General features: G+C 45.6%; 1 protein-coding gene across 4 annotated transcripts in view; it reads left to right on the top strand.

Moving 5' to 3' along the window:
- The window catches only part of ARHGEF6 (Rac/Cdc42 guanine nucleotide exchange factor 6), a 93,973-nt gene extending 72,289 nt beyond the window's left edge, over nucleotides 1-21,684 (top strand). For 2 of the 4 annotated variants that reach the window (XM_034648838.1, XM_034648840.1), the window contains 13 exons: nucleotides 32-170; nucleotides 2,661-2,720; nucleotides 4,776-4,922; nucleotides 7,606-7,692; nucleotides 8,484-8,562; nucleotides 9,314-9,465; nucleotides 10,535-10,660; nucleotides 12,210-12,230; nucleotides 13,337-13,430; nucleotides 14,473-14,562; nucleotides 16,415-16,514; nucleotides 18,141-18,195; nucleotides 19,261-21,684. In XM_034648838.1, the coding sequence (XP_034504729.1) occupies nucleotides 32-170; nucleotides 2,661-2,720; nucleotides 4,776-4,922; nucleotides 7,606-7,692; nucleotides 8,484-8,562; nucleotides 9,314-9,465; nucleotides 10,535-10,660; nucleotides 12,210-12,230; nucleotides 13,337-13,430; nucleotides 14,473-14,562; nucleotides 16,415-16,514; nucleotides 18,141-18,195; nucleotides 19,261-19,401 (1,291 nt within the window). In that variant the 3' untranslated portion in view covers nucleotides 19,402-21,684. Of the gene's footprint in view, nucleotides 1-31; nucleotides 171-2,660; nucleotides 2,721-4,775; nucleotides 4,923-7,605; nucleotides 7,693-8,483; nucleotides 8,563-9,313; nucleotides 9,466-10,534; nucleotides 10,661-12,209; nucleotides 12,231-13,336; nucleotides 13,431-14,286; nucleotides 14,363-14,472; nucleotides 14,563-16,414; nucleotides 16,515-18,140; nucleotides 18,196-19,260 lie in introns of those variants that run through there. The other 2 variants (XM_002919916.4, XM_034648839.1) reach the window with 2 other exon arrangements.
- The last annotated feature ends 2,619 nt before the right edge of the window (nucleotides 21,685-24,303 follow it).

Below are 24,303 nucleotides of genomic sequence, written 5' to 3'. Positions count from 1 at the left end.
AGTAACAAAATCACGGTCGTTCTTTTGCTAGTGATGACCTGGAACAGTTCATGGAAAGTCAAGGCGCATCCAGCCCAGGTATCCTCATTTTAACCACAAGCCTCAGCAAACCGTTCATGCGACTGGAAAAGTATGTTACTCTCTTGCAAGAGTTGGAACGGCACATGGAGGTAAGGGAAGGCAGTCTCCCTCCAGACTAGCCTCGCTGAGGAATTCAGAGAAAGCCTTGGTTTTGCATTTTACTTGATCCAGTCTTCCCTCTTGCTGGGCTTCTAGTTTCCCTCTTAATGCAGTGAAATAAAAAGGGGACATTCCTTTTTTTGCCCCCCCCGAAGATTTTTTAATTTTTACTTATTTTCTTTCCACTTTTATTGGGGTATGCTTGACAAATAAAAACTGTATATGTTTAGGTTGTACAATGTGATTTTTTAAAAGTGTACAATGGGATGGCTTAATATATGTAGAGATTGTGAAATGATTGCCCTGAGCAAGTTGATTCACACCTCCATTGCCTCACAGTCATTAATTTTTTTTATGACGAGAACACTTAAGATGTACTGTCAGTGAATTTCAAGTATACAATACAGCACTATAAACTGTAACTACCATGCTGTATGTTAGATCCCCAGAATTTATTCATCTTACAACCAAAAGGTCCCCATCCTTTACTAAATATTCATGATCATTCTCCCTCCCAGCCTCGGTGCTGCTGCTTCTCTCAAGTTGACTTAGGTTTTCCTCCTCTGTAGATGGCGGTTCAGTCAAAATCAACCAAGATCTTCTGTTGTTCTGGTATATGAACCAACCTGATCTGGGGAGATAAACAAAGCAAAACATCAGAAAATATAAATACTGCTTTCACTACAGACAGGGATAAGTATCTCGAGAGCCCTGCAATCATTGAGCTTTCTGACTCTGGATTATGCTGGAACATTCTGGAATTTCCTTAAAGATTTATAAATGAGTCCAATATTAGGTTATGTGTCTACGTATCCATAGACCTTCCTCAAAGTTCCCTCGCATTTGTGTTTATCAACTTAGAGTTGACTGGCAACAGCTGTGGCATCACTGTAATCTTTTCTAAATATTAAGATTTGCAATGAGGCCTGGTCATGGAATGCTGTTTCAGCAAGAGACCAGGTCCTTTTATTAAAAACCAATCAACAGGGATAGCTTCTAGAGTCGTCCTTGCGCCATCGAGCATGGGTGTTTGAGTTGTGGGTGGGAGAGGAGGGCCCTGCGTTTACCCTAGTTGCTCTTCCTGTGTCTGGGGAAAGGTTTTGAGGTTTTAAAGGGTTTGATTATCTTTAAAGAAAAAGGTTGCACGCTGCCGGTCTTGTCAGCATTTGTAAGGATTGAAAGCACGTACTTTGAGCAAAACCACATTCTCAGGTTATTTGACCTGCCGGAAAGCTGGAGGCAGTGGGGAGCTAGTGAGTAAAGCCTGCCGGAATGAAATTTCAGTTAGGGCTTGGGAAGGTGTTGACCTCTGGATGCCTTTCCAAAAGCTAAACCAGTTTGCCGAACCGTTTGAGGTTTGCCCCTCCTTGCTTATCGCAAAAATCCAGAAACCAGTGGCCTCAGTTTCTGTTACCGCTCAATGCTGGAGTGCTAATACACACTCAATTTGAGGCGAAGAATCTCCAGATCGCCCCCCCACCCCCACTGCCTGGATCCTCTATCTTGGGCTTCCTTGAATTGGAGCCCGTCTACACTGCTGCCTCCATTTGCTGCTGCTCACCTGCCTTTGGCTGCCTTCCATTTCCCACCATCAGCTAACCCACACCCTTAGCGTGAGTTCGCCACCCGGTGAGACGCTGTCTCCTGACCCAGGTCCGTTCGGCTCTGTGTTTTCTTACCGAAGGCTGGTGGAGCAGCAGACTTTGTCCTTCCGTTATTCTAGCTGAATCCCAAAGGTTAGGTAGACATCTACTCCCCAAGTCAGGTCTACAGCCTCTCCAAGAATCTCCCCTTTCCCTTCATGAGCAGTCATGGAGATACGGATTCCTCAAAGCCGTTCTTGAACCTGTCCACCTGCTGGGGTTGTAGGTACCATGGGATTGCAGACTATAGGTACTACTGTGGCTTACAAAGGAGCACAACGATACGGAACCTAGAATTTTGTTCCCACCTGCCACATTGAGCCTGCAGAGGGAAAATGGAGGCATTTTAGGAAGTGAGATGGGATTGATTTTTCTCTACCCACCACTCAGTTCCCACAGTTCCCCACCTCTTGTCATTTCTTAACAACATGGCCTAATGATGCCCCCGGACTGCTGATTAGTTATTATCTACAGTCTCAGGAACCACACCTAGTATGTTGTGGCCAAATCCATGACGCGCCACCAGCTGTCTTCGTTTCTTGGTCACCTGCTCATTGGAGGCGCTGAGATACCAAGTGCTTAAGCGCCGTCTTATTTTGTGATCTTTAAATTAGCCTCCAGTAAAATGGACTTTTTTCTTTTGGCGTACAGTGCAATGGCTTTTATCACGGGTGTAGATTCGTGTTACCACCGCTGCGATGGAGATATAGGATGGTTCCATTATCCCCTCAGATTTCCTCTGTCTCCTTGCGGCCATGCCCTCCTCCCACCCCTGACCCCTGGCAACGGCTGATCTGTTCTCCTTTAATATTGTTTTACAATGTATTCCTTTAATAGGATACGCACCCAGATCATCAGGATATTCTGAAAGCAATCATAGCATTCAAAACTCTCATGGTAGGTGACGCTCTCAAATTATAATTCTCCGTTTTGTATGCTTTGTTCCTAAAAGAGTGACTTGTGCGTAACGTTTCTTTCCCTATGCAAAGGTCTTTAGAGTGGAAACAATAAGCTTTGGCGACAGTATTGCCGTGATTGCTTCATTTAATTTTGTCTTCCAAAAAAATCATGCTTACCTGAAAGGTTGCCAGGCTGAAGGTATAAAGCGCTCACATTTGAAGTCTCTGCCACATTAAGCATTGTTGTGTAGGTGGGGGGTTTCCTTTTGTCTCTTTGTCTTTACCCCCATGTCGTTCACTTTATGTCTGTGCAACTTGTCTTTCACTGATTGGCATCAATACTGGATTCATCTATTTATGCCAAAAGGTGTGAGTATATTCTTTGCATATGAAAAAGAAATCCTCCATCAAATCTAAAAGGAGAAAACCTACTAAAAATGCAATTGCTTTATATAGATTGCTATCAAAGCTACCTGTAATCTTGTATCTTGAGTGTGATGGTTAATGTCTCCTTGAACCCATTGATGTAAAACCACTTGGTGGCATTTTAGGAGAAAAGGTAGTGTTACTTTCGGTGATTGATTAAGTTTAGTTTCATTTTTTAAAGATTATTTATTTGAGAGAAAGAACGCAAGCGGGAGGGGCAGAGGGAGAAGGAAAGAGAATCTTAAGCAGACTCTGCACTGAGCACGGAACTGGATGTGGGGCTCCATCTCAGGTCCCCGAGACCATGACCTGAGCTGAAACCCAGAGTCAGATGCTTAACCGACTGTGCCACCCAGGCGCCCCCAAGTTTAGCTTCATTTTAGACATTTCTGTACCATTCCAAGTGATTGGGCTCTGTGCTTAGGTATGGATTCTTGCTGTAAGCTTGTGATGCAACATTCACCATCACCTCAGTTTTATTGCTGTTCAAAGTTCAGTACCTGACGTGTCCACAGGTAAAGAGCAAGTTGAAAACCAGAGTAACATCGCTGTTGTCATAGGTCAAAAACAGTGGCTCAAGGGGCGCCTGGGTGGCACAGCGGTTAAGCGTCTGCCTTCGGCTCAGGGCGTGATCCTGGCGTTATGGGATCGAGCCCCACATCAGGCTCCTCTGCTATGAGCCTGCTTCTTCCTCTCCCACTCTCCCTGCTTGTGTTCCCTCTTTCGCTGGCTGTCTCTATCTCTGTCAAATAAATAAATCTTTAAAAAAAAAAAAAACAGTGGCTCAAGCTAATCGAACAGCCCACTGATGCCCACAGCGTTTATTACTATTTGTGTCCTCTTTATTTTGTCCTATGTAAATGGAATATAACATTCCTTTTTAAAAAAGGAGCATGTCTTTCAGACCATTTTTCCATGTTGTGAAGCTTGCTTTGATGGTCCTAGTACATTTACTGCCAGTATCGATGCTTCAGAACTGTGTGTACAGTGAACCGATGTCTTCCAGTTTCCACGTAGCTGAAAGGGGCAACAAAGATTTTATAGAAAACACACCCCCAAAAAACTATGACATTTATTTGGAAACAGTAACATAACTAACCATATGCTCATTTTCATATTCGACTTGGAATGAATACTGTTAAATTACTCTAAGAAATAACTTCACACTTTCTGAAGCAGTGATATTTATATATACCGTATTCATATCCCACATATTGTTTCCTAGCTTGTATTTTCAGTTTGTATGTGTAGAATTCAGTTGTATCTCTTTTTCACGGTTCTCTTAGGAATACACATTAATTTAGTATTGTTTTCCCATACCAATCTACTACTAGTCCCTAAAGTACAGGGCCCTGCCACAGTGATTTAAATCCGTCTTTTAACGACACAAACGCATGGCCCCTGGTACCACCTTATCTTGATGGTTTGGCAAAAGTAGCTCTTCTGCACAAAACATTTGGTTAGAGAGTTAGGATAGTGGATCTTGCTGTCTGTTGGGAACACATCATGCTGAGGAATAGGGACTCTGTGGAAATCGGAAAGTCCAAAGCTTTATCTCACTTTGGTCTTGTTTTGGGTCTGTTTCTCAAGAATTCCTATTCCATTACGTTCTGCTTTCGTTCTGTAGGGCCAGTGCCAAGATCTAAGAAAGAGAAAACAGCTGGAATTGCAGATACTTTCAGAGCCTATTCAGGCCTGGGAAGGAGAGAGTATTAAAACCTTGGGAAATGTGCTGTTTATGTCACAAGTAATGGTGCAGTATGGGACGTGCGAGGTAAGATGTTTCAAATCTCAACGCCATTGGTTCCATCTTTCCTGGGGTTTTTTCCTTGATGTGTTCTTCCATCGAGGTCAGGTGCTCGAACGTTCGAAGAAACTGAGCAGATATTCCTTGCCCAGCACTCTGCTAGGTGCTGCAGGACATAGGAGGAGAGAACACGGGATGATCCCTGCCCTCAAGGAATGCCTTACAAACAGACGGAAACGCAAGCTGCAACTAGCGAACAGACCCAAATAGTCAGTGAAGGTTGTGTGTCTCTGCAGTGGATTCCGCAGAAGTTCAGCGAAGGGAGAGAGCAAGAAGACCGTATGGAGCTAGGGCAGGAGGAGGGCCACGAAGAGAAAAGGCGAGGATTTCATAAGCTCGAGGCCATTCTTATCTCAGGAGAGAACAGGAGCGTGGCCTTTTGCCACGGGACAGTGGGGAAGCCAGTCGGCTGGGAGCAGAGGAAGCGAGCTGGGAGAGTGAAAGGGAGGGAGCGAGACAGAGTCGGGTTTTGAGAACCCCGGGCATCGGGCAAGACCCGTTCAGATCCACACAGCGGGCAGCAGGGAGATGTTAGAGGCTTGAGTCGTAGAGAAACACCGCGAAGGGGGTGTTGATGATACGTAATCAGATGAGCATGTGTGTCAGGTAAACCGGAGCGGAGGGGGCTGGCCACAGAAGGACCAGCTGCGTTACAAAGTGAGAAGCACCCCCCCTCCCCACGGAGGTGGTGGGGGAGAAAATGAAGCCGCAGGGGGCAAATCTGAGCCCCATTTAGGAGGGCAAGTCGAGAGAAAGCAGTGCGCTATGGGCTGGAGGAGATGATGAGTGTCGCCTTAGGCCTGTTCACTAGCAGGTGACCAACCGCAGGTCTCCAGGTGGAGAGGTCTTGTAGCAGCTGTTACCGCAGTAGGGGAACGCGGGTGGGAGGGCAGAGTCAGAGGCAGGCGTGTAGCTGTTCCTGACAGATGTGCCTTCCTAGGAAGTAAATATCCAGAGAGAAGCACGCAAGGCTGAAGATGGATGATGTCTTTTAGGAAGGGGGCAGAGTAGGGGAGGAAGGGTGCTTATGTCACCTGGCATGATTTATCGGGTGTTAAAATTGCCTTCCCGGTCCCAAAACATCTTCCCATAGTCCCTGACAGGTCTCTGTCAGAGATTCATTACTTGGGGTTAACAAGCGATCTCATTTAAGATGCAGATGCCCTGGGGAGGGTTAATGTGGCCACGAGTCTAACTATTAGTCTTTCACACCTTTGGGATAAACCTCTCCGTGAAGGGAGGAGGAGCCAGTGCCCGAAAGAGCCGACAGAGAGAAGTGGGGGCGTGTGTTGTCATGGAAACCCCGGCAGGGAGGGGCGGTGGAAAGTGGTCAGCCTGCTGAGTGCTGCCGAAGGTTCAGAGGTCAAGGAGTACGGAGACCAAGAAGAAGCCATTGGATTTCGCTAGAAGGCAGTTATTGATGACTTTGAGAGGGCAGTGGGGCTGCAGTTAGGGAGGAATCAATGGGGAGAAAAATGAAGGCAGCAAGTAATTTGGCAAGAAAATGTCAAGGCATGGGGTCCTGGCATCCCTGGGAGACAGTGGCAGTCTGGTTCCAGAGCCCCGCCGTAAAGCCAGCAGTGCAGTGAAGCCAGTCAAATCAAGTTTTCGGTCTCTCAGGGCATATAAAAGTTTTCTGTACGCTATCCTCTAGTTTATTAAGCGTGCAATAGCGTTATGTCAAAACGCAGTACGTACCTTAATCAAAAATACTTTATTGCTAAAAAATGCTAACCATTATCGGAGCCTTCAGTGAGTCATAATCACTGATCGCCATAACAAATACAGTAATAGTGAAAAAGCTTGAAATGTGGCAAGAATTACCAAAACGTGACAGAGACATGAAGTGAGCAAATGCTGTTGGAAAAACGGCGCCTGCGGACTTGCTCCACGCAGGGTTGGCTCAGACCTTCAATCGTAAAAATCGCAGCATCCGCGAAGCGCAGTACAGAAAGATGTGAGGCTGCAGAGAACTTGCTAGAAGAGTGAGCCTCGAAGGATTGCCCTTCTCAAGTGCAAGGAAAGAGATGGAGAGAAGCATAAGGATCATTGTAGCTAGCACGGCTGGCGTGTAAGCTGAACAGAATTTTTTTGCACCTACTAATCGTCTGTTTAAGGGGTTCAGAGAAGCCCTTCTGTGTGAAATTTCCTTTTGTGCCATTTTCAAAAAGTACTTACTTCTTCGCGTTACACGGGTACGATAGTTATCTTGTTCTTACCGATTAAAAGTAATTTTATGAATAAGAATTTAATACACGTGCTAGAGCAGGGGAAACTTCCTGTTGCCTGAAAGCCCCTTCTGTTTTTGCTCCTTTTCAAAATAAAATCATTTTCATTTTGTGACCCCAGAGCCTTGTGCCTTGGCATGAACCGTGTGACCTCTCAGGCATGCGTCCTTGGGAAACAAGCATGGTTATTTGTATCTAACTGTTATGTAGAGGAAGAGAGAGAAACCATGGGTTTGTACTCCTTTCAAAGCAAAATTCAACTAGTTTGGTGCTTCGAGGTTGGGTGTCTTTTTTTAAATGTCACTGTTCGTGTTTCGTTGCCTTGCATAAGCTCTGTCTTATACAACAGTGACTCCAGAAATTCTTAACAAATAAAATGTCCAATTTCTGTTTTCCACTAAGCATGTGTCATTTCACTTTAGGAAAAAGAGGAGCGGTACCTCCTGTTGTTCTCAAGTGTCTTGATAATGTTATCGGCAAGTCCTCGGATGAGTGGCTTTATCTATCAGGTTAGTAGATTTCATATAAAGCAAATAGCAGGACCCAGAATGAAAACAGGTTTCCATCCAGATGCAGCATTTCCACTATGGCATTAAAAGCTCCAGCCAGAGAACACAGAATGTTCTGACCCTTTGTTGTAATTAAACAGCTTATAAGAGCAGATGTTCCTTAGATCGGAAACCTTTATACTGCTGTAATGGGTTTATCTTCAATGTCCACTGCTAGGTTATGAATGTTTAAATAGAACTCTAATTAGCAGCCATGTTTCACGGGCTCATCTCATATCATTATTGCTGAGAATCTGTAAAGCTGGGACCCACTCCTATGACTGTCCGATTACAGTCATATCACATGATTCGAGGTTCTGAGGTGCAAGTCGTGAAACTGCTTAAGAAGTTCAACTTCCTTCAGCCTGCTCCCCAAATATGGAGGGCCCTGAGTTACGGTTGACTGTTATAGCTGGCGTAGCAATGACTAATTTTCATAAAATTGGACTTTTAAAAAAAAATCTTTACTTTGTTGACTGATTCTCCCACAAATGTGTTAGAAAAAAGTAAGCTGTTTGTAAATCCCCACCGTATGGTTTAGGGCGTGTGAGCAAAACACAACCCACATTTCCCCCTTGCTTTCTTGTCTAATTAAAATTGAAAACAGGGAAACATACTATCTTTTGACAGGCCAGAGAAATCTGTTTAGCTGTCATTCAGCAGTGATTCCCGAGAGGGTCAGAAAAATCTAATAGACATAAGCAGAGGTGCATATAACCACAGAATTAATGGATATGTTCTTTTTCTGATAGGGAAAAATACCAGTAGCAGGAATGGTGGTGACTAGATTAGATGAAATTGAAGGGAATGACAACACATTTGAAATCACAGGTAGGTAATTTTCTCTTTTTTGAGTAGCTACTTGAAATCTTTTTTGGGACGAAGTGGGATTTGAATAAATAAATGCCATTATTTTCTGTGATAATTCTATGAGCGAGCTTTACCGGGCACAGCAAAGTATGTTAGCTCTCCTGGGATAATTAGGGTCCAGCGATAGAACACAGTCTCCTGGTCATTCAGAAGCCTCGGTGTTGCCATTAGTTTCAATCTCTTCTTGCCCAAGAGCCACTTGTTAGAACCACTTGTTAGAACTCAGAAATAACAAAATGGACTGATGTAAATGCACGAACTCATCTTTTGGCCTGTGGTCCCTTTTGCCAGGCCCGTGTGACTTCCTTGTGATGGTGGTATGTTTTGTACGGACACAACACAGGGGCTGATACTGGGATGATGGCCCCGGGCCTTACCCCCTTCTTCCCCAGTAGGGAGCCCGAGATTAGATGTTGGCCTTGTTTCAGCTTGAATAGTGGGTGAAGTGGTACGGTATTCTCACGGTAGGCTGTCAACGAGATGGGCTCTGTCCTTAAGTGTTTGCCCTGTGAGTTTGTTTCCAGTTTTAGACAACTTTCCTCAGATTCTGTAAGCAGTAGAAGTCAAGGGCATAGAAGTTTCCACAGGGTTATCCCCTAGGTGTGAACCTTCCTGAAAACAGACACCCAAGTCTTAGTTGCATCAAGTCTGTGTATGAAGGAGGCGAGCACAGGCTTCTTCTCGCCTCTTGTTTCCAAATGCTCCCCGTCGGGCAATGCAGGTAACATGGAGAGAATCGTGATCCACTGCAACAACAGCCAGGACTTCCAGGAGTGGCTGGAGCAGCTGTGCAGACTGATCCGGGGACCGGCCTCCTGCAGTTCGTTATCCAAAACGTCATCGTCATCTTGTAGCGCTCATTCCGTAAGTGGTCCCCTGGCGCTGTCCGGGCATTGTTAAGGCTCTCGTCAGACCTGCCTGCAGGGGACTTACGAGAAGCAGTGAGCATGGCCATAGCCTTCAGCTTGTCTATATTTGTAGGTTTCAAAGTACAGTAAGACCTCAATAATTCTGATTTCTTGTTGTGGCCCATCCAAATGAAGACAAAGGTGTACCGAGAGATGTGCACTTTTGTTTGACGGTATTAAGGGACTCCCTCTCCCCACAAACTGCTGGCAAAGTTTTTCTCATCCGAAATCCCACTAGGATATTTTGGTGACACACAAAATTCATTTTAATTAGCAACTGTTAGTCTCCTATTCATTGTGTGCTGAGTCAAAACACGGTTTACCCTCACCAGGACTAAAGCCCCACCATGTAATCTCATTTATGCTGCCACATTCACTAGGTCACCTTCAAGGGTAAACTTTCAGTGTTGCCTTCTTCCAAGTTATCACAAATTTGGAATTCCTGGAATTGGAATCGATGAGATTTTACTGTACTTGTTGAGTGAGAGTGAAGATTGCCATGTTTTCTGTTAACACTCAAACCGGTGATGCCAAAACTCCAGTCTCCAGCACTGTGTGTGGTGGTGGGAAGAACGAGGGCTTTGGCATCAGACCTGAGTTCAAATCTTGGCTTTGTCAGTTGCCAGCTAGTTGCTTTGCTTTGCTGAGGTTCGTCTTCGGTCATTCTGCTGAAATAACCTATTTCGGCACCTAGTCGAGCACCCAACGCACGACTGAACCCATTCGATGTTGACTCTGCTTTCCTCTCTTCTAAAGGAAAGCCACCCCTGGCTTGAGTGAAATTCCAGAAGAGAGAGGGAAGACAGGATCATAGGATGTTGAGTCAATGTGGTGCTGTTCCTTAGAGACCCCATAAGCTGGACTGGAAAGTGCCAGTTCTCAAACTGGAGACTTTTGTTTTCCTACCTTTCCTTTTCTATGGCTGGCTTTGCTGATCCATTGACACTGTTGCTGTTCTCTTGCCGTGTGGCCCAATGTCGGGGTCAGATGGCAGATTGCCAACATCTCATCAGACATTTTCCCAGTCTTTTAGCTCTACTGGACAGCCCCGAGGACCCCTGGAACCTCCTCAAATTATAAAACCATGGAGTTTAAGTTGTCTACGACCTGCGCCTCCACTTAGACCATCAGCAGCACTAGGTTATAAAGAGGTAATTTTGCTACATATGGTATAAAATGCTTCTGACAAGCTCATTTCAATGTGCTAGAATTTATGCTAGGGGATACATGTCAGTCAGTTGTGAATTGTTAGACTCAGGGATTTCTTGTTTCATAATTTCCCTTTTCCCTAGTGTCCCTGTACAGATATTTATCAAATATCCACAGGGTTTATGTGCACTGCCTGAGTTCCCTGGTCCCCTCCTGAAGTGCCTCTGGTTCATCTTTCTGATGACACAATAGTTGTAAACTTTGGCAATCACGTCCACCCATCTCAAATGAGAGCCACTTTATTTGACTTGAATTTCCACCCAAGCAGACCCAATTCTGCATTTTGGAGCCTTTATGATCTATTAAAGCCAAACCAAGAAAGTCTTATGGGACCAGTCCATGAATCTGAACTGTGAGGGTGTGGACTTTTTGCTGCAGTTGGGAAGGGAAAAGAATTTAATGAAAAGAATGTCTTTTAAATAGAGGCTTCTAGACAACAACCTTAGAGGGCATTGGATATTTGGGTAGTGTGGGGACTTCATGGTTCTTTCTATTTTTCCCTGAAAGCTGTGGTTAGGAATGTCAGTCACTAGCTTCTGTTGACTGTGGGGACTGTTACTTTTTCCATCCAAACAGTGTTTTTTTTCCCCCTAAGCTTTTTCTCACCATTTCAGCTTTCAGTAAAGAGCCTCATTTATTAGGAACTGTTCTTTACCTAGGTCTTACCGAGAGAAGGTTTAAGTCTATGGCAGTTACGAGGCGTGTCTTAGAATTAGGGGGCAAAGACACCGTATATTTCTATATCGAACGTGTGTTTTGATGCGTGACACAGATTTAGCTCAATTTTAACTTTGTCTCGATCTCAAACACCGTGCTGCTGTTTCGGTTAATTGTTGCCTCCAACTCCGAGTGCAGTAAAAATAAAACAATCTTTGGACACCGGAGGATTTTTTGATCATTTCAACTGGGCACAACAGGAGAATTAATGCTCGAGCTGAATCCTTATTACGTACCTCTGTTCAGAATGGGGCCAAGAAACAGTCCCACAGGTTTGCTTTGGAAATGGACCAGTGATACCTGAAAGCATCCAATTTTCCTCTCTGATTACGTAAACTGGGAGTGCCACTTCATAGTTATCTGGGTCCCCTTTTTAACGATGGATATTTTGTAATTGTCAGTTACTAAGTTCAAGTGAAGGTGAGCCTTGAAGGGTAAAGTTGACTTAATCCTTCACAGAACTAATCCATTAAAACTAAGGCATGATCATGTTGTTTCTGCTGGGAGAAGAGAGTTCTTAATATATTCTTACTGTGTAGTATGTATTTCGGTTATTTTCAGTATTTGTGATTCTGCACAGAACTGTATTCCTTGGGCTTTTGCATGACGATATTGCATCTGAGACTAATGTGGGAAACATGATATTCTCTCTGTGTAATTGATGATAACACTAACATTTCAAATGTTGTTTTAGAATTATTGATAAATGGATTTGGTCATTATAACCATCGACCTCTCACGCTCATCTTCTCTTTCTTTACATATTCACTTTAGAGGATGTCTTATATCTTAAAGGTAAGGGTAGAACAATATCTTTGGCTTACAGTGACATCATAATGCTGTGCTGTAACCTTTGATGAATGAAGCTTTCCTTTATGCTTGTTTTGTCCCTTGTTCTAATTGGTGGCTAAAATATGAAGATGCAAATCTGACATGTAAGTACATTCTTCAAAAAAGCAGGCTTTTGTGAAATACGTTTGAAAACGTCATCCTAGATGCCCTAAAAATGCCTGTTTTCTTTGTGTGTATGTGGTTTTTAATGCTCTTTTTCCTGTTACTCTTGTCATACGGGAGTTTTCCGTGTCTATGTGTTTTCAAGTCTAAGTGGGTCACTGGGGCTAAGTGGAAGAAATTAAATTCTTTCTTCCATATATTTTAAGGTACTGATTATTATCCAAACACCACGTATATGCATCGCATGGGAGATTGGGAGAAGAATGGTCACCGGGGTCTAAGATTCTAATCCGTTTACTTGGACACGTGATAATAGACCCTGGTTATTCAGATGGCAAGAGCAAATTCAATAATTCATGGCTCTTTTATCTCCTCATTAAAAATATGGCTTTCTGTATGTATATTTAAGCTTGGGTCTACACCCATGACTCCTGACTGCAAGTTATTTATCCAGAGATCCCTCATTTGGCTCTTCTCTCTCACTTCAGGGAAAGTATTCAGTCCCTCTGCCTTAATTTTCCCATCTGACAAATGGAAATTAATATTCTTCTTTGTGGGACTGTTGCTAAGGAAAATGTGTTTAAACCGCTTGGAAGCTCTTTGAAAAGCAGAATGTACTACAGTTGTTATTTAATTCCCTTAAAACTGTATCAGTGAGGACTATAAAGCAAGTTAGGAGTACGGTTATTTCCCTAGGATCGACACCCACTACTTTCTGTACAGATGGCACCTGTCCCTATGGCAATTGAGAGGACAGTGTCATTGCCTCTGTTTTATGTAACCTTTTAGAGTTTATTGGAGCCATTTTTATTGTGTACATTATTAAATTGTGATGCATTCTGGAAACTGTCAAAATAAGAGAGCCATTCGGTTTAATTTCATTTGTTCTTTTTAATTTGTTTTTGGGGGGAGAATTCTAATTCATAAAGACACCTCTATCCTTACAGGAGTCTAGTAAAAGCCCCAAAACGATGAAGAAGTTTCTTCATAAAAGAAAGACGGAAAGAAAGCCATCGGAGGAGGAATATGTGATTCGGAAAAGTATGTGTTTTATACTTTTGGACAGTCAGTTATGGATGAGCTGGTGGAAGAATGTTGTTGAAAGCAGATGATTAGAGCAGGTTGTCCTCTCTATCACCTGTTACACAAAGAAAAATGCACACGTTCTAGGGTTTGGTCACCTCTGAGCTTTTTGAACGAGCTGCCTGCCGCTGCACTTCATGTGATCTGAGGCAGACGCCCTCTGTGTGGCCTTCACGTTCCATAATTTTGTCCCACCTGGTTCAGAACCACCAAAGGGTCCCGTTTGCTAGGGATACATTTTTTTTCCCCTTAGTTTCTGATGCCCAAGATGTTTTTCCCCTACTGAAATAGAAGGCTGAAATCCTTCTGGAAGTTTAATGCTCCCTGACGTTCCCAGTTAGCCGAGGAATCAGCCTGCTACCGTGTAGAAACAGCTTGATTCCGAGGCGGACTGCACAGTCCGACGGCCGGGCCACATGTACGCATTTGCCTCTGCGGCTGGGACCAAGGTACTTTGGGACACACGTGAAGGAGTAAGTGATGCATCACAAAGGGTGTCTCAGCCACAAATACAGTCTGGAGAAATCCTTGCCGGACTCCAGCTTCTGCATGGCCCAGCCCGCCCCCGGGTGTGCGCATCAGCCCTCTAGCAGGGTTCCACCCGCCCCCACCCCCAGTCCCTTCAAGAAGGAGTCGGAGGGGGAGGGGAAGGAGGGAGAATCATGCTGGCTGGTTAGAAAAAATGGGTGCGGTCTATGGGGGAAATCTTCCTAGAGAAGGGAAGCCTTGCAATTTGGAGGAGAGGTGGGCCGTGGTGTATGTCGGGTGAGAACCGAGGCTAGTGCCATGCCCGGTGCTGTCGTTGTGGCCCCTCGGAGTCTAGTAAAAGCCCCCACATGATGAAAAAGTTGCCTCAGAAAAGAAAAATGGAATGAAAGCGGCCAGAGGAGGCTTTCTGGTCCGGGAAGCCAGGCCCCAGCTGCTGAGCGCACTGCGTCATTTTGGGGGTCCAAAGACGGCTGCGTCTCTCTGCAAAGTCATTATTCATTAAATCCGACAGGTACCGCTGCTCTGGAAGAGGACGCGCAAATCCTTAAAGTGATCGAAGCTTACTGCACCAGCGCCAGTTTTCAGCAAGGCCATGGCTCAAGTACGTTCCCCCCAAACCACTTTCTCTAATGAACGCTGCTTCTTTTTGGCTGCTCAGCGCCTCTTTGAAAAAAGAGAAAAGCAGGTGACCCTGTGCGGAGGAGCACTTGCAGAACTGCATCTTTCCGATAAGGTGCTTTGAGCTGCCGGGCGGCGTGTTTACCCGCTGTTTCTTTTTCACCCAAAGAGAAAAGAGAGACGCAAGAGTAAAAGAGTTGGAGGTGATAGAAATGAAAAAAAAAAGTTTTTTAAAAAGTCCTTCTCGTTTGAAGTACACAGATGCCTTCACCAGCACTAGTTAGGAATTAAAGAGCCCAGAGAGTTCCTGTGTCTGTGAACTGATGCTAATCTCTTCTCATAGGCAGATTTGGAAAGGAAGTCACAATACTATCTTTGATCAGCTGCATATTTAAGCGAACAGTGCTTCACCCAGCTCAAGTTTCAGAGTTGCTCTGAAAATCTGGAAAGGTAGCTGCTTAGCAGGGGCTGTTTGGAATGTCTGCAGTTTACAGGGAGCTATCAGGGAAGGGTACCCCCCCCCCCGCCGCCTGCCAGCACCTTTCAGGCTACAAACCGAAAGCGAGATGAGGTTTTCTAATTGATCCTTGAGCTTTTTATAAAAATCAGGTCGCATTTGGTTCTGCCTTGGCTTCTGTGATGATAGACATTCAGGAGACCTGGTGTGAGGTGTTTGCATCGGCATAAGCAGTGAGTCGTCCACGGTGCTCCCTGTTGGACAGCTACGGACCAGTCACTCGAGTGGGGGTGGGGATCCCTTGGGTGGATTGCCTTGACCGATGCCTTCAAAGTCACATGTCCCTAAGGCTGGCGTGAGGAACACATTTGATGTCAGACTTAACACGTTTGACCGTGAAGAGAGGCCTGTCCTACGTCCTGCTTCACAGACAGGTCCTGGCCGTGGCTTTGGGCACGGCCAGCTCTGAGAACAAGTCTCAAGGAGGCAGGAACGGAAAGGGAGAGCAGTTTGGGGTTTGAAAACTAGGAAAGAGAGCAGGACTGGGAGACAGTCGAAGAAGCATCCCTTGTACAAAACGTGACCTCATCTGCTCTCCAGACCCGCTGTCTTCACAGCGACAGTGCCCGCAGATCTGTAGGAGGCGCAGGCAGGTGTTCTGGCCTCAAGAGGCACGTTTCCGCCCCTCCTGCCTAGCCTGCCGCTGACACGTGGCAAGGGTCTAGCATCATGGCGACCTCCCATCCTCTGTCCCTCTCCCGCCGGAAGTCCTGTTTCCCAGGAACTGACTGCTGTAACTTCCCGTGGCATTTAAGCAGTCAGTCCGTCCGTCTGCCGTCTACTTAGTAAGCACCTGCGCAGTGCTGGGCCCTGTGGAAGGCACAGACACTGCCACGTCAGCAACAGCGAGGCAGTGAGCGCACACAACTTGAAGATTGAAGATGAAGGGCTCGTACTCCAAGAGGAAGGATCCAGAAGTGAGGGGGAGGTTGGAGGTGCAGGAGCTGTCTGGTCCAGTCCCTTATCTGTTCTGTCCCCTCTTCCATCCCCAGAGCCTAGAGACAGTCTGAGCAGAGCCATAAGGATGCCCACGTCTTTGTGCTGATGTGATAACCCCCAACCCCCGCTCTACCCTTGACCGAAATGGGCTTCACTGACAACATGTCCCCCACCCTGGCCAAAATCAAATTGATGTATTTGTCTCTTTTCTCATGTTAGGAAGATTTAGTCAGCAAATGTTGGATGACTGTTCTCTGGGTACAAGGCAGCAATGTGCCATCACCAAAAACCCCTCAATGACAATAGTAGAAGGGGCCAACACCTAGAGTAGCCTTGGGTAACTCTCCCCTCTCCTCCCTCTCGCAACCCTTGCTTGTAGGCGCCCGCAAAGATTCACTCCCACAAGTCTTACTCCCCGAGGAGGAGAAACTCATCATTGAAGAAACCAGGAGCAACGGCCAGACTATCATTGAAGAGAAGTGAGTAGAGCGGGCTACCTTTCCTGATTTGTGTGGGGGCTAGAAAGAAGGTTCCGGCAGGGCAGTCATCTGTTGCAAAGCCTACACTGAAGGACAGTCCCTCCTTTCCAGGTATATATCCTTGTTTGTTCTCACGAAGTTGGGAGCTGTGAAACGGCTGCCCCCCCAACAAGGGGAAGGGGGAAGGGAGGCAGAGAGGGTGGAACTCTCTGCGTGGTGGCAGCCCCCTATGGTAAGGTGCTTCAGGGTACGCAAGAATAGCACTCCAGATGGGTCTCGATGGCACTTGGGAAGGCCACAGCACCAATTTCCCTGGTCAGAGGGATGCTTCTCACCTTTACTGAGTCAAACACTGGACTTTCACATACTTGACTTATTTAGAATCCTACAGAAACCACTGAGATAAGCATTACTTTCACCACTTCTCCTGAAGTTGAGGCTCAGGGAAATGATGTTCCCAGTCTACATTTGTACCCCAGGCAGGTGACCTAATGGGGGGAAATCAGGTTAAGTACCTATGGGCTCATAAAATAAACACAAAGTAGCCAAATAATTCATTTGTTTAACTTGAGTCATTTCTGAAGTCAGGCCTACATTTGCATAGGACAGCATATTTCAAAGTGCTCGACACCGTCAATGTGTTTTTCCATCTGGTATATGAAGTGATGTGGCAAAATGGTAAAGCTCTTGGGCTCAAGAGAGCAGCCCTGGTTCAGGTCCAGATTCTACATCGTGTTAGCTGTGTGACCTGGGGCGAGCTTCTTTACTGCTCTGTGCCTCGGTTTCCCCATCTGTAAATGGGTATGACAGTAATAACTTTAAGGTTTACTGTGGGGTTAAATGGAAGAATAAGTATAAAGGCTGGCACATGATAATCACTCAATAAATGGTAACAGTTGTAATAATAATTGTTATGAGAGCTATATTAATCCCCATATCAACTTTATGAGGCTTGTGGGGCATGTGGTATTATCCTCATTTTGTATGTGAAGAAGGTAAGACAAGGAGAGGAGGAGAAGGAAATTGCTTACCCAAGATTAGAGGACTGGTAAGTGGTAGGATCAGAACTGGAACCCAGATCTCTAGAGTTCTTGTCCAGGGAGAGAGCCATCTGGGAAGTAACTGTCCCGTGACTGAGCCAGGGCACTTTATCCTCTTTTGGGACAGATGGGATCTTCTAGAAATAAAACCCCTCACTTTGTGTCATGTAGGGTTGTGTAGGGTCGGAGAGGTGAAAACAGCAATGCCATCACATAGATATCGTAGGATAGGCAGGGTCTCATGACACCCACATTACATGTTAGGTGATGTTCATTCCTGCCCCAAAGAAAGAATCAAAACCTTACGATGAGCCTTAGTCTCTCCCAAGCTGGGAAGCAAGTGGCCAAGGAGGAAGGCAATAGAGAAAAGGTGCCATGACATGGCATTCGAATGACCATGCATGCTAGCAGTCGTTTGCCCATAAAAATAAGGACCACAAGGACCGTTCATAGCAGTCTCTTTCCTGACCAGCTAGAAAGTCCACTGCTTTTCAGGATCTGTAGTTCTCGAAAGCTGCTTTTATTGTTAAGTTTTACTTAACAGTATTTCAGTGCCAGCTCTTAATCTCTGACCTTTATGTTCTAGGAGTCTGGTCGATACTGTGTATGCCTTGAAGGATGAGGTTAAAGAACTGAAACAGGTAATGAAATACAAAAGTCATTTTCTCGGGTCATATAACAGGAACAACGTGATGAGGTGGGGATTTTTCTTGTGTCTTCGAGGTGGGTTTTGTTGATTTTACCATGTGGTCCGGGGTTTAAATTTCTCAGGATCGTGCCTATACCTATTTAGCGGTTTACAGTAAGGTCCCCTACTTAGTTGCAACTTTCATGTCCTCTGACATTTGTGAACAGAATTTTTAAAAAGCTAAGTCATCCGTGAGTGTGTGAGTGTAAAGAGAGCCATAAATCTTGATTTGTGGGCTCCTCTGCAGATGTGGTCCAGTGCTCCACGATGCACACTCTTCCTCGTGATGGGGTAAAGGATGGACTGGAGGGGGGAGAACAGAGACTGGAAGGCCACTTGGGAGGTTGTCACAAAACTCAGGATGAGACACGATGGAATCCTGAACTGAGGCAGTGCCGTTGAGGCTGCCCAGGAGGAAAATGGATGCAAAGGGAGGCACATCGCAGGGTTAGAGCCTGTGGAAAATGATGCCGTGGTGTTGGGATTAAGAGGGAGAGCCAGGGATTAAAGATGAAGCTTCTTATGTGGGTGTCTAGTTTGACAGGGTGGTGCCCCTCACGGAGATCAGGAGCCACAGGAAGAAGAGAAGTTTGGGGTGACGGTGGAGACACCGAGTTCACTTTAGGACGTAATGAGTTTGAGGCGCTTGTAAATATCAAGTTGACACTGGGGGCTGTGGGCCTAGTGCTTGTGAGATGAGATGAGGTCAAGCGTCAAAGGGATTTGGGAGGCCCCTGAATTGAGTTGAAGGAGAAGAGACACTAAGTGAAAAGACAGCTGAGTTGGAAGAGGGCCCAGGCCAGAGCCGTAGAAGACGCTTACACTGCAAGCAAGAATACAAAGGCTCGGCCAGAGAGGGGTGGGAGAAGCAGGGGGCTGCCTTGCCTTAGAAGCTGAGGGAGAGGAGCCCAAGGAGGGAAGGTACGGTCGGTGGTGAAGGCCGCTAAGAGGATGAGCAGAAGGAGCCCTGGGAAGGGACCCCTTGGTTGGGGAATTAACAAGTCTCTTGCCATCATAGGAAAATAAAAGAATGAAGCAGTGCCTGGAAGAAGAATTGAAGTCAAGAAGGGACCTAGAAAAGCTGGTCCGGAGGCTGTTAAAGCAGACTGATGAGTGTATTCGGGCCGAGTCCAGTAGCAAGACCTCCATTCTTCCATAACCATCACTGTGCAGCTGGGCACACGTGCCTCTGGGGCATCTCAGAATGTCCAATTGAATGATTTGTTTGCTCACTTCCTTGGTTTTTATTTTGTATCTGAGTCAGTCCTTCTCTCTCTCTCTCTCAGTCACACTCTCTCTCTTTCTCTGTCTCACTGTTTGCTTGAGTGTTTGTTGTCATTTGGTTATTGGTTGGTTGTTTTCTTTTTGACTGGGGTAAAAGTGAGAGGTGCTGGTAGAAGTCTCCCCAGAGTCCTTTCCATTCAATAAGAAAAGGAAAACTAGTATAGGCAGATGACTTAAATGGTCTTCAGACGGCCTTCAATTCATAGTGCCTCTTCACCAGCCATTACCCGCCCTCCACCCTGCCCTGTCACTCTTTTGGGGCTGGCCGCCATATCAAAGTGGCCGGCCATGGCTTAGTAAATGTGAACTTGACTTTTTCTCTCATGCTTTCTTGTATCTGGAAGCCCCTCAGTACCCAGTTTAAGGAGGGCAAAGCTCCTTGAGCAATGACTAGGGCAGACTAGCACATTTGCCCAGTGACCCGGCCACCCTGCCCTGACTATCATGTGCCACCCCTCAATGCACAGTTTTTTTTTTTACTGCCCTATGTTGTCTATAAGGCCAAGAAAACAGTAGCACCCTTATTCCTTTTGTGTGGGTTTACATTTTCACTCTATGGGGCAGAAGCTCCAGTCATCCCTGCCAACACCAGACCTATTAGCAAATTGCACTAGACAATCTTCCCTTTCTGCCTCCGAGTTGACCATCCCTGCCCAGTGCATGATAGGTTTTCCCCCCTGACCTTCTGCCTCAGTTTTCTATTTCCCCAGTGCTTTCAGCCAACCATACGAAGCTTACTTTTTGAGAATATAGACCGTGAGCACTTACTTCATCTACATTGTATATTCAACTTGTGACTTCTCATCCTTGAAAACAATCTGCATTGAGGAGATATCGTGCCCTAGTAGACCGCTTTAATTCACTTTATCGCTCTCCCAGGTATGCAGCAAGAAACTACAACATTCATCAGCCTCTTGGAGTAGGACTTGAAGTATTATTTGCAGAAATGTGCTATCGGTCCTGTTTGTATGTCCACAAGGAAAGGACCCCTCTAGTGGTCGTGTGCTGGTTGCTAGGGAAGCTCAGTATTTGGAACTGGTCCCCTAAAGTCGCGCATTGACTCCAACGGTCACCTTTGTAAGTGTCTCCAAAATTAGAACTGTGGTAAACCAGGTTTAGAAAAGGTTCCCAGAAGAGCAGAACACAGCCAAATTCGGCACAAATGAAAGTCGGCAAAAGGCTCCAGGACAGAGCAATGCAACCCGCCTCTCTCTCTCCCCAAGACAGTTGCAGTTGGGCAGGGGGGCAGATCACTGGAAAGAGAGGCAAAGAGCCAATGGACTGGTCAAAGTTGTCTTCTGGATACATTTGATGGGCGCCAATAAATGTGGGTTTTGCAAATGGTGTTCAGAAACCACACTTGAAGCTTGAATCCCCCAGCTTGCTAAGCTCTTTTTCTTTCTAGTACTGGGTGGGGTCTCAAGTTCCCCATAGCTACACGGTACAGGGCTGTTGCCTGCTTGCTGCACAGGAGAAATGACACCATCCACAGGAAGGGGATGAGTCCTGCAGTCCCCCATCAGCCAACCACACGGCAGCCATCTTTGAAAGCTGAAAAACGAAGAAGATTTCTAGAAATGGCCATTGTTCTGTTTTTAAGCCCAGCAGCTTAGACATGCCGTCCTTCACCTAAAAATTAACAGCAACCACACAGATCTGAGCATCTGCCCCGCCTGTGGTTAATCAATGGCTTGCAGTAAATGCACAAACTATATCCATAGGGAACATTTGTTGTGATTACAAAGTACTTTAGTTGATAAGGTATAGGATTGCTTACAATATTGAAAAGTCTTTATTTTAAAGCGATGTGTACATATGCATGTTTTTGGAACTTGGCCCTTCTGAGGAGAGGCCCTCGGTACTCTGGGTAGTGAAGCTTGTGCAGAGTGGTGTCCGCGCTCACACATTAAGCAGTAATATAAAGGAAATGAAGCCATGTTAACCCGAGAGCAGTGTCTCTGTAGTTGTGTTGTTTACAATACTCTATAAGTGGGTTCCTGTTACCCTGTAATTAAACTGCTGCCCTTAGAGGCTTTTTAGTTCCTCTTCCGTCATGTCCCTTCTTACACAAGCTCAAATTTTCTAACTTGTTTTTATTTTGAAGACTTTTAAAATGGACATTTTCAATAAATAAGAATAACGATGCTTTATAAACTAAGTCCTGTGTTTCATTTCTTTACTTTTCCTTGCTAGCCGGTGTGCAGAAAGGTTTCTCATGCAGTGACAGCTTCCTCCCCCATGTACTCATTAGCCGTCCACTCTCATCGGGTCCCCTGGCCACCTTCCACCTGTTTCCACCAGGGCAGGTGATATTTGCCCCCCACTTTGCAGAGATAATGCATGCCATGAGACAGAACCTTCCTTAACTTCTCCACCCCCCTCCTTCTGGCCCCAGCCCAGGAACTGTATGGACACCATTTTCCGTCTGGTGTTAGGATTTTGTTAACCAGTGATAGCCTACATTTTGACCACAGTTGGGATGCTGGTGTCAGCTGTCAAGATGCAAATATTTGCTCCACCTCGAGACAGATGTGCTGGATATTATCTGTTGCTACTCAGCACCCCTTCCTTCTGCTTTTGTGTTTCTCCCTGGAAGACTGAAAAAAAAAAAAAAGACCTATCTCAGACTCCCTTGCAGCTATGGTTCTCTATACAGTGTGGGTTCTGATACATTTTCAGTTCTGCCAATGAGAGGCCTTTGCACAACGTTTGGAAGGTTTACGTTAGGCAGAGGCCATCTTCCTGGGGCTTGGCAGCTGGAGGGCAGTCCCAGAGACGTGTCTGTGGCCTCTGTACTCTAGCTTCCGGTGTGTCCACTCACAGTTTTGTGCGTGGGAGATTGTCGTGGCAGCGGTGGTGGTGGTGGCGGTGCAGGGGCAGAAGCCTCCTCGACTAGATTTGGATCACAACTACAATACAATGACCTTGAAGCCATTAGTCCAATGGAAGCTCCCAGACTTCGACTTCTGTTGCCAGTGATTTTGTGGGCACCGAGTATTACCTTTCTGCTTGGGATGCCTTTGGCGGTTTACGTTTCCTGCTCTGAAGTAGTAGGTACAATACGGCACGTCCCCGTGCTAGGCCCTATCCCAAGTGTGTTGTATGGTGGAGCTCATGAACCCCTTGCAACCACCCTGTGCGTTATTGGTTAGCCCCGTCTTACAAAGCAACGGAGGCTCAGATGTCAAACAAGATGCTCGTATGTGTGGAGTTGGGATTCGAAACTCTGGTCTGTCCACCTCTGGGATTCACGTTCTTTCCACCATGCTTTCTCCTCTGTACTTGGCACCTACTCTCGTGAAGTCACTAATGAGCTCTTAATTGAAAAATCCGGGGAACACTTCTCAGTTCCTGTCCTGACATCTCCATGTTATGTGACCCTTGCCTCCTTGATAAATATCTCCTTCCTTGCTTTTCTGATCCCAACTTTTCTGGCATTCATTGAACCTTTCTGACCACCCCTGCCTTCTTTGATGGCTCCACCTCCTTTGCTTGTCCCTTGAACATTTGCTGATCCTCGACACTTTCCTTCTTCTCTTCCTTTCCATGGCCTCTTCCTGGACAACTTCGTCTACTCCTATAACTTCATTGATCAAAATGCAGGTGACTCCCATGTCCGTATTTTTCCAGCCTGATCTTTCTCCTGAGCTCCAGACCCACGAATGCAGCTACTTCCCGGACAGTCTCAGCTTGGATGTCCGACAGCGCCTCAAACTCAACATGTCCGAAACTGGACTCCTCTTTTTTATTCCCAGATCTGCTCCTTCAATGTTTCCCATCCCAGTGAACAGCACCCTTGGCCACTTAGTTGCCGCAGTCAGGAAAATGGGCATTATCCTCCGCTCCTTCCTCTCTCTCAACCCTGTGTAAATTTATGCATTAACTCTTCATAAGTCCTAAACATCCAGTCTTACCACTTTTAACCCTGTTGTATCTCCCGAATTCCTCTCCGTTCTCCTGACCATCACCTGTTCTGGGCACTTGTCATCTCTTCCTCGGACTAATGCATCTCCTTGCCTCTTGTGTCACCTTCTCTAGTCTGCCCTCTTTGGTGCCAGTAGCATGCTTACCTAAAAGGGCGATGTCATTCATTTGTTTAAAAATTTAATCTCTTGCTACTCCCCACCACACAGTAAAATTTAATCTCCGTGAATTTCTCTTAAGTCCTGTAATATGCCTTTTCCTGCCGAAAATCCCTTTCCCGTCCCTGTCCATTGAGCAAATTCTTTCCTTTCCATTTACAGTCAGCTCATTATCGATGTGAACTCATGATTTCTAAAATGTGTGTGTATATATGTGTGTCTCTGCATATGTATGTGTGCATTTATGTGTATGTACTATGTATGTTTTTATGTATTAGGATTGCCAGATAAAATACAAGATGCTTAGTTAAATTTGAATTTCAGCTGGGGCACCTGGCTGGTTCAGTCAGTAAAGCCTGCAACTCTTGACCTTGGGGTCTTAAGTTCAAACCCCACGTTGGGTGTAAAGCTTACTTTAAAAAATTGAATTTCAGGACTGCCTGGGTGGCTCAGTTGTTAAGCTCTGCCTTTGGCCCAGGTCATGATCCCAGCGTTCTGGGATCCAGTCCTGCATCAGGCTCCCTGCTCAGTGGGAAGCCTGCTTCTCCCTCTCCCACTCCCCCTGCTTCTGTTCCCTCTCTCACTGTCAATCTCTGTCAAATAAATAAATAAAATCTTTTTTAAAAATTGAATTTCAGTGATGCAACAAATACTGATTTGGTATAGATCATGTCCCAAATATTGCATGGGATATA

The sequence above is a fragment of the Ailuropoda melanoleuca genome, chromosome X (assembly GCF_002007445.2).
Source record: "Ailuropoda melanoleuca isolate Jingjing chromosome X, ASM200744v2, whole genome shotgun sequence".
NCBI classification, from domain to species: domain Eukaryota; kingdom Metazoa; phylum Chordata; class Mammalia; order Carnivora; family Ursidae; genus Ailuropoda; species Ailuropoda melanoleuca.
The sequence above is the reverse complement of the archived record's forward strand: the minus strand, read 5'-3'. Positions and strand labels throughout refer to the sequence as shown.